Source organism: Terrapene carolina, unplaced genomic scaffold (genome assembly GCF_002925995.2).
Source record: "Terrapene carolina triunguis isolate 2854851 unplaced genomic scaffold, T_m_triunguis-2.0 Scaffold96, whole genome shotgun sequence".
In the NCBI taxonomy this organism is placed as follows: domain Eukaryota; kingdom Metazoa; phylum Chordata; order Testudines; family Emydidae; genus Terrapene; species Terrapene triunguis.
Window position 1 is genome coordinate 23,063,641 of NW_020664447.1, and position 10,221 is coordinate 23,073,861.

General features: G+C 46.7%; 1 protein-coding gene across 2 annotated transcripts in view; it reads left to right on the forward strand.

The window, feature by feature from the left end:
• The window catches only part of LDLRAD3 (low density lipoprotein receptor class A domain containing 3), a 178,311-nt gene extending 168,792 nt beyond the window's left edge, over positions 1 to 9,519 (forward strand). For both annotated transcript variants that reach the window (XM_026651506.2, XM_026651507.2), the window contains exons 5-6: positions 3,623 to 3,968; positions 7,978 to 9,519. In XM_026651506.2, coding sequence (XP_026507291.1) covers positions 3,623 to 3,968; positions 7,978 to 8,239 — 608 coding nt within the window. In that variant the 3' untranslated portion in view covers positions 8,240 to 9,519. The remainder of the gene's footprint in view (positions 1 to 3,622; positions 3,969 to 7,977) is intronic.
• Positions 9,520 to 10,221: the final 702 nt, after the last annotated feature.

A 10,221-nucleotide genomic window follows, 5' to 3' on the forward strand; every position in this document is an offset into this window, starting at 1 on the left:
GAAAACCACCTCCCAGACTGACCAGGGTAACTAGTCACTGCACTGTGTATGTGCCCTGCTGCTGGGCCTGCCCCCTGCTAAAGGTGACTGTCCTGTCTAATTACCAAGCCCCTTCCCCCCCTTCAGACAGACTCTCCTCCAAAAGAAGAGGATGGAAACAGTAATGAACAGAAACGTATTTTTTATTAACAACCGCACATGGAACGGGGGGGGTGAAACTTGGACGGGGTCTTGTGTGAGGCGGGTAGGAAAGGACTTTTCAGATTTTGGGGAATGAGAGCCTTCTAGTGCTATAGCAGTCCGCTGGGGTGGAGTGAAAGTTTTCACGGCCCCTGCCGCCCCTCCGTGTTTGGACTTTGGGTGAGGGGGGTATGGGACTTGGTGGCGGGGCAGGGCGGTTAGAGAGAGACTGCAGCGGGGCTCTCTCCTCCTGCCTCCGGTCCTGCAGAACATCCACAAGGCGGCGGAGCGTGTCCGTTTGCTCCCTCATTAGTCCAAGCAGCGTTTGAGTCGCCTGCTGGTCCTCCTGTCGCCACCTCTCCTCCCATTCCATGTTTGCCCGGTGCATTTGGGACAAGTTCTCCCTCCACTGTGTCTGCTGGTCTGCCTGGGCTCGGGAACATCCCATTAGTTCAGCAAACATGTCTTCCCGTGTCCTCTTCTTCCTCCTCCTAATGTGCGCTAGCCTCTGGGCAGATGTGGCTGTGGGAATTTGAAAAAGGGAGTGAATTCCTGAGACAGATCAATGTATCTGTGAACAGAGAACATAGTCTTTCTCTGTGGACAAGAACATGCAGAGCACCTATCACACGCGCACTGAGGACAAGGTCGAATTTTCGGCCCTCGCCTACAGTGCCTGCGGTCTTGCTGTGGCGAGCTGAGGAGCGGGGCAGGACACCGGACTTTGTCTAGCTGGCAAACATGGTAAGCCGTAGACTTGTGGCTGCTTAAAACTTTAAGAGTGGCACTGGCCTCCTTTCACATAGAAAGCAATGCGAGTCTCTGCTGGCAGCAATCCTGCAAGCATGAACTCTGCCCCTGTCCCAGCCCCTCGCGGCTGTAAACCGCGTGGCTGTAAACCGGCGGTTGCAGTTCTGTAAAGGAACGGGCAAGCAGTCCCAATACTAACTTTCCCCTACCTAATTCAAAGCAGGGCATCATGCCAGACATCACCCTCCTGAGGGTCTCGGAGAGCCAGAAGGAGAGGATGCTTCGTGACAGCCTGCAGAAACCGGGGCCATTTGCTGCTATGCTGTGCAAGGCCATGATCCCCGAATACCTGCTGGCGTTGTGGCAGGGAAACGTTTTTTACCACGGGGGGCCTAATAAGCTCTCCCTGCCAAGGAACCTGATAATTAGGCTGGAAAGACACCTGCAGGAGGCCTATGAGGAGTTCTCCCCGGAGGATCTCGCCTCTATCCCCGGACACATCGACCAGTTTTTGGGTTAGGTGCCCTTGGAGGGACAAAAGAGTGGTGTAATCATGAAGCGGACATTGTTGAATTTTCTTATAATGGTTCGGACTATACATTGAAGCGGCCAAAGACACAATAATCATGATACCCTTTGTTCAGATTCCCGTTTTGTTGCACTTTCCTGTTTACATGTTTAGAAGCACTTTACCCATTGTTAATATTTTAAATCTTCCTGTTCTGTTATAAATAAAAGTTTACATACTTGAAAGCACTTTAGCTATTGTTAATATTTAAAATATGCAAGTTCTGTTATAAATAAATGTTAAGATATTTAAAACACTTACTGCTTGATCCTTCCCCTGAATCTGTGTCTGGGGTAACGGCGGGGGACGGTTGGTAGGGGATCTCTGTGAGGGTGATGAAGAGCTCCTGGCTGTCGGGGAAATCAGCGTGGTAAGCGCTGTCGACTGCATCGTCCTCTTCATCTCCTTCCTCATCTTCCCCGTCAGCTAACATGTCGGAGGAACCGGCCGCAGACAATATCCCATCCTCAGAGTCCACGGTCAGTGGTGGGGTAGTGGTGGCGGCCGCACCTAGGATAGAATGCAGTGCCTCGTAGAAACGGGATGTGTGGGGCTGGGATCCGGAGCGTCCGTTTGCCTCTTTGGTCTTCTGGTAGCCTTGTCTCAGCTCCTTGATTTTCACGCGGCACTGCGTTGCATCCCGGCTGTATCCTCTCTCTGCCATGGCTTTAGAGATCTTCTCGTAGATCTTTGCATTCCGTCTTTTGGAGCGCAGCTCGGCAAGCACGGACTCATCTCCCCACACAGCAATGAGATCCAAGACTTCCCGATCAGTCCATGCTGGGGCCCTCTTTCTAGTCTGGGATTGCACGGCCATCTCTGCTGGAGAGCTCTGCATCGTTGCCACTGCTGCTGAGCTCGCCACGGTGTCCAAACAGAAACTGCGATTCAAACTGCCCAGACAGGAAAAGGAATTCAAATTTTCCCGGGGTGTGGCTGGTCAGAGCATCCGAGCTCGGACTGCTGTCCAGAGCGTCAACAGAGTGTTGCACTGTGGGATAGCTCCCGGAGCTATTAGCGTCGATTTCCATCCACACCTAGCCTAATTCGACATGGCCATGTCGAATTTAGCGCTACTCCCCTCGTTGGGGAGGATTACAGAAATCGATTTAAAGAGAGCTCTATGTCGAACTAAATGGCCTCGTGGTGTGGACGGGTGCAGGGTTAAGTCGATGTAACGGCGCTAAAGTCGACATAAACGCCTAGTGTAGACCAGGCCTTAGAATGCATTTCTATAGTGCCCAGAACAATGGGGCCCCAAGCAAGACTGGTGCCTCTAGGCACTACTATAATACAAATAACAATAGTGTTTAGGGTGACCATACGTCCCGTTTTGGCTGGGACAGTCCCTTTTTTAAACCCTGTCACGGCTGTCCCGACTTCTTTGGCAGAAGTGGCCATTTGTCCCGTTTGCTCTTGCCAACTGGATCAGGGACAGAGAATCTGGTTACTATTTGTAAAGCACCACGTAAACTTACAGTGCTATGGAAGAAGAACAGGAGTACTTGTGGCACCTTAGAGACTAACAAATTTATTTGAGCATAAGCTTTCGTGGGCTACAGCCCACTTCATCGGATGCATGTGCTTCATACAGTGCTATGGAAGGTTGTTGTTTTTTTAACATTAATAATAGGCCTTTTCCATCTCTCTAATCTGTCTGATTCAGTTCACACTTTTTGCTGAATACACTTTCAAAGTACTGTACCTACATGTCCGCACACAGTCCTCACCTTAACCCTGAAAAATCTGCTGTATTGGTTAGGTGCAGGTGTGGAGTTGATAACAAAAGCATGTGCACTGTAACAAAGTGAATGATTCCAAGGCAGTCTCCGATGTATAGTGTATTTCCTCTTTCCAGTTGGTTTGCTATCTCCTTCTAGTGCATGAGCACATCTGTGCATCTGAGGAGGTCTGAGTGATTCTGTCAGCCAATATCTGTTTTGTGCATGCATGTTTTCAATAAGCTAGTTTTCCACAGTTCTAAGGAAGGAAGAAAATTCATTTGGAAGCCAGTCAGACAGCATATCAAATGGTACATTAGCAGAAAATGCAGCTGATGACAAGCACCAAATTCTTCGCTGAGAAAAATCTCAAGCTTTCCCCCTTCTTTTGTATGTCTTGCAGAAACTGGCAGTGGCCAAGATTATGTGACCTCAGAGAACCAACTGCTATATTATCCCAGCATCACCTATGCTATAATTGGCAGCTCAGTTATCTTTGTGCTGGTGGTGGCCTTCCTCGCCTTGGTTTTGCACCACCAACGAAAACGCAACAACCTCATGAGTCTGCCTGTGCATCGGCTGCAGCACCCTGTCCTCCTGTCCCGGCTGGTGGTCCTTGATCATCCACACCATTGCAGCGTCACCTACAATGTCAACAATGGGGTTCAGTACATGTCCAACCAGACCTGCCACAGGCCACTGGATCTGGATTCTCCACCATCCTATTCAGAGGCTGTGTTAGACCAAAGGTATGTATGGGAATTAAGTCTCCCCAAAGTTATGCTAACAGTTGCAATTCCTAGACTCTGTGGGTCACCATGCTTCCTATGTGTTCTCATCGTAGCATTTATGCTCATTGTTTTATTTGTCAGGGTACAAATATTCCCTGTATTCTAATACTATAATTGTACTATACTATAATGACCTATAATTAGGTTTGGAAGGATTAAATTATATTGGTAAATATCGTTTTCACCGTACACCCACACACTGACAAAAATTATCGAAATATACAAATAGGCAAAGTGAAAATATGCTTCTAGAGAACTTATTAGAGTTTGATTTAAGTATATTTACTTTGTATATTTTCACCTGTGATGCTGACCATTTGTTTTTTAATGGTTAAAAACTTCAACTCTTTGAATCTCATTGTCTGCTGTCATTAAATAATTGTCTGACCCCTCCATTGTTTGACCCCCCCCCATAATTTCCTGCAACTGTGAAAATTTAAATAGAAATTTAAAAAAATACTTAAATAAACATTGATATTATCCATCAAAATTATTTTAAAATCAAATTCTGCCAAGCCTACCTGTAACTATTGATTGTTCACTTACGTGGTAACAAATTCAGCCAGCCTCTTTTGTGTACACAGGAAAAAGGTTCCCCCTCCCAGCTTCACCTTAATCTGCAGAATTAATAGTCCAGAAGTCTCTCTGCACCCAGTGGCATGAAAGAGATTTAAGGATTCAAGGGGCATCACCTGAGTACACTTCTCTTTTGAGGTCACTCCTGCTCTTCACACAAGTAATCAGTACCCCCTGGCTCTTTGGGGTTCTACAGGGTTGACTGCAATATGGAAGAAAACTATCACTTCAGCAGTGTTACTTCATGCCAATCTGAGAGCAAAATATGAAAACCCTGAGATTGCTCCATAGTAAATATCAGATGCTCAGAGTTTAAATACACAGGGCCAGCTCCTGTAGCACTCCCAATGAGTCTCCCTTGATTAAGGGCTGCAGGATTTGTCCAAAGATCAATTGTCATCTTAGCCAAAATGAAATCTAAAAAATTGTATCTCACAAGGTCTTCAGTGCTAAAGGCATTAAGTGTAATAACCCAGATACATGGCACTACTCTGCTTCCAAAGGTATTAGACGAATAAGACTTCTGCACTTATTTAGAAATTCAAAAAACAATATATATATATATACGTGACGGGTTCGGTCACAGAGATCCCATTGGGACTGTCACCTGATGTGCTGAACTTACCTCTCAGCCCGTTTTCCCTGCCAGCTTGGGACTTCCAAGAAACCTGTCTTGTTGAGCCAGACACACTAGCCTGCTGCAACACAGACCCAGGGTCCGGGCCACACCCCCAAAGCTGCAGGCTTTAAGGGAAAACAGCTCTGCAGGTTACCTGACCCCAGACACCCAGCCCCCAGTGGGATCCAAACCCCAAATAAATCTGTTTTACTCTGTATAAAGCCTATAAAGGGTAAACTCATAAATTGTCCGCCCTCTATAACACTAATAGAGAGATATGCACAGCTGTTTGCTCTCCCAGGTATTAATCACTTACTCTGGGTTCATTAATAAACAAAAGTGATTGTATTAAGTACAAAAAGTAGGATTTAAGTGGTTTCAAGTAATAACAGACAGAACAAAGTAAGTCACCAAGCAAAATAAAGCAAAAACATGCAAGTCAAAGCCTAATACATTAAGAAACTGATTACAGATAATAGCTCGCCCTCAGAGATATTCCAATAAGCTTCTTTCACAGACTAGACTCCTTCCTAGTCTGGGCCCAATTCTTTCCCCTGGTACAGACCTTGTTAGTTCCAGCAGACATCTTAGGTGGTAAACAGGAGCTTTCTCATGACTCTCTGTCCTGTTCCACCCCTTTTTATAGCCTTGGCACAAGGTGGGAATCTTTTGTGTCTCTGGGTCCCCACCCCTCCTCCTAAATGGAAAAGTCCCAGATTTAAGATGGATTCCAGCATCATATGACATGGTCACATGTCACTGTAAGACCTCAGCCTCCATTTTTCGTGGGCTGGCCCACACCTACACAGGAAGGGTTGCAAGTAAACAGAGCCATTTACAGTTCATTGATTCTGAAGCACCCTTAATGGCTTCCACTTAATATGTTTACATCAGTAACACAAGTTGATATCTTATTCTCCTAACTTCAGATGTAGAAATAATACATGCAAACAAATAGGATGAACACACTCAGTAGATTATAAGCTTTGTAATGACTCCCTACAAGAGACCTTTTGAATAAAGCATATTCCAGTTACATCATATTCACATTCATAAGCATATTTTTATAAAGCATATGGCGTGCAACGTCACAATATATATCTGTGAACCCCCAAAAACATGTGAATTTGAGTATGCTGTTTCTTTCCAACAAGCCCATAGCCCTTTCTGAATAGTACTTTTTGCCTATTTTTTCCATAGTAAAACCATTGACTTTATTTGTAGAGACTCATATATACAGCCCCAGATTTTTCACCTCTGTTTGTAAATTTATAAATGAATTCGGTGCCTGTAAATGATGTCCAGCTGAAAGCTCTAGAGCGGGGGCGGGCAAACGTTTTGGTCTGAGGGCCGCATCGGGTTTCAGAAATTGTATGGAGGACTGGTTAGGGGAGGGGGTCGTGGCCCGGGTTCCCTGTTCCCTGACTGCCCTCCCGGGACCCCTGCCCCATCCACCCCCCCTCCTCCACTCCCTGTCCCCTGACTGCCCCCGGAACCCCCCCCGCCCCTGGCTTGCCCCCGCGGCCCCATCCAACTCCTCCTCTCATTCCTGACAGCCCCACTGGGACCCGTGCCCCTGTTCAACCCCTGTTCCCCGCCCTCTGACCGCCCCGCCCCCTATCCACACCCCCGCCCCCTGACCACCACCCTAAACTCCCCTGCCCTCTATTCAACCCCCCCCCCCCCGCTTCCTGTCCCCTTACCGCGCTGCCTGGAGCACCGGTGGCTGGCCCGGCTGGAGCCAGCCATGCCATCGCCACCGTGCAGCACAGAACACCGGGTCAAGCCGGGCTCTGCAGCTGTGCTGCCCCAGGAGCTCGCAGCCCCGCCGCCCAGAGCATTGCGCCGGCAGCAGGGCGAGCTGAGCTGCGGGGGAGGGTGAACAGCAGGACAGGGGCTAGGGGCGATCCTCCCGGGCTAGGAGCTCAAGGGCCAGGCAGAAGGGTCCCACGAGCTGGATGTGGCTCGTGGCCCGTAGTTTGCCCACCTCTGCTCTAGATCCTGAAGTCATCTGTTTATGAATAGAACAGATATGCCAGTGCAGGCGTTCCCACACTGCCTTTCCAATGTTCCTCAACAATGCCTTTCGGGTCTAGGGAATAATTCAGTGTTCATGCTCCATCATGTCTGTCTGCTGAAACTGGCAGCAGTGTTTGCTGTTATGGTGGTAACTTGTAGTGGTGACACCTTTCTACTGGAAATTGGACTCAGCTCAACTATCTGAACAGCTGTCCAGATTTTCATCACCATTACCCTGGGCGGATAACTACCAGCAACCCTAGTCTAAAATGTATATATCTCCCTTTATCCTGAAGTATCCCTAAACATTCTCTTAAACTGTAATTGTTATACAGGAACTTTTCACGCCATTGCTGAGTTGAAGCCATCTTTGGGGTGAACCAGGGCAGCTGTTTAACAGTGCACAGTATTTAACATTTTAGGGCAGGAAATGATTACCCTGTGAAAAGTGAAACAATAGAGAAAATTTAGGGAGGCAGAATGTAACTACCCCATTGGAACTTGACCAGGACACAAGTTTAACATCCCTGCTGTTGGTGGTGCATAGGCCTTGGGCTAGCCCCTCTGCACAGGGATGAATTTCCACATGTTTGCAAAGCACTTTGAGATCCTCAGATGTTGCTATAGAACTGTTGTTGTTTTATCTCATGTCGGGATGGAAACTCGTAACCTGTTAGAACACAATTCTGGAGCTCATTATACTTCCCCCATACCATTGTCTTCAGTAACCTTGTTACTCTCTTGTATTTGCAGCAGACCCCCTTGGTTTGATCTTCCTCCACCCCCTTACTGCTCAGAGTCTGAATCCCCCAGTCAGACAGATCTCCCTCCTTACCGATCTCGGACAGGAAGCTTGGTGAGCACAGACACTCCAATGGCAGGAAGCCCCTTGAGCACAGGCAGCAGTCGGACAAGAGGTGTCAGTAACAGTATGGACCATCACAGAATGCTTCGTGAGAGAACACCTGAGCAAAATCACTCTCTGATCAGTCCTGTTGCTGAAAGAGAAATGTGACCGGGGAATTGAAAAGGGTATATGGGTTAGTCTGCTGTGGCTTGTTACCGTCAGAGATGGGCCTGAGCTGTGATGTTCAGAATGGGATTTGATTTGAATCCAAATCCCAACTTCCCCAAGTTTTACAGGTGCTCTGTTTTGGTGTTTGGGCTCATCATAGGCAAAGACCAGAGCCATGAGCTGAAGATCCAGGTTCACATCTGAACTGCCCAGAGTTGATAGAGGAAGGGTTAAGTCTGGGATTCAAGTTCAGATCTGTTGAATACTTAAGACTTTGTGATTTAATGTATTTCAGGGTGTACTTTACTGTATATGTATATATATATGTGCATGTGTAATATCTATAGGTATTCCACACAAAAATACTGTTTAAAAAAAACATTAAGGTTACCAAGTCAAGCACTCAAAATATAGGAAATGACAGAATTCGGGTTGCCTGGGCAACCTTAATTTGACCCCCTTTTTGTGGGCATTAAGGTACAATCTTTAATTACATGATCACACACTAATTTTTTCCACAGGATTCCTGCCTCTTGGTGTGCTCAGGGTGGATTGTGCTCCATTAGTGAGCAGCTATTCAATATTTTGTTTTAGCCTCATTGTTCAATTTGTGGTTCTAGGCTTTATTTATTGCACACTATTCAAACCCTGCTGTGAAGGCAGAATTATTAATTTTCTCATGGTTTTTCTGTGGCACTTATCATTATAGCATCTAAGAAGCTTCACAAACATTAATGAAGTTATTTTCACAACAACTCTGAGATGAAGTGGTGGTATCCCCATTTTACAGATGGGAAATGAGGCACAGAGAGATTAAGGTCAAAAGTGTCCACTAATTTTGGATGCCCAATTTGAGAGACCTTGGACCTGATTTTTAGAGCACTTACCATTCTATAGCACTTTATATGTTCAAACATACCTCCCATTGTCTTCAGTTGCAGCTGTGAGTGCTTAGCACTCCTGCAGGTCAGACCCCAGAGTCTCAAGTCGGCACCCAGAAACTGAGGAACACACAGTAAGTGGTCACCTCTGAAAAGTTTGGTTTAAGTGCCCAGTGTCACATAGGAACTCGGTGGCAAAGGGAGATAGAATTTCAGTTTTCCAGGGCAACTTTCAGCTGCTGTAACCATAAGACCATCCTTTCTCTTCTGCAGTCACCTGCTTCATCCACTACGCACCTTCCAGCTTCTGCAGTAAATGAGGCAGGAGTCCTACAGACCAGTCGCTTTTACTACACAACCCGGATTTATCCCCAGAGCAAGTGCATCCTGTGCACTGAATGAGGCAGGGGTCTTATAGAAAAAATAGTGTGTGATCATGTAGTTTAAGACTGTACCCTAATGCATATGCCCAAAGACTCCAAACTAAAGTTGTGCACACAGCCTTAATTCTGGCATGCCCTAACTTTTGAGTACTTGATTAGCAAGCTTAATGTTTTTAATGTAATTTTTGTGTGTGCAATTTCATAGGTTTTTTTAAAAAGCAAACTGAAGAAACAAATTCCAATATGTAGCATCATATTAACATCCAGCATAGGTCATCAGCAGGGATGGAACCTTTAGATCCACTGCACAGACTTCTGCCACTTGAGCTAATGGAGTAACTGATAGCAGTAGTAAGTTGTCATCCTAACAGGGGATGTGATACACTTTGCCAGTGGGTTTCACAGATGTTTGCTGACAGCAGAGGGATGGTGAGACCCAGGAACTGTGAGTTTCATTCCAAACTCTTGAGGGGAGTGTCCTCTAGTGGCTACAAACCCCTCTGCCAATTCCTCTCATGCAGTGTCTTTTGTTCCATTGTCTCCAACCTGACCTGTTTTGTCTTTTCTCCACCCAAGCTCCTAATCTCAGTTGCATTCTCGTCACCTAGCCAATGCCAATCTCCACTCCTCAGGCTTCTCATGCCTAAACAGTCCTAGTCTCCCTCTCCTGGCTGTCAGTCCCAGTTTCCCGGCCCCCCCACCCCCCTCCATTCCTGGC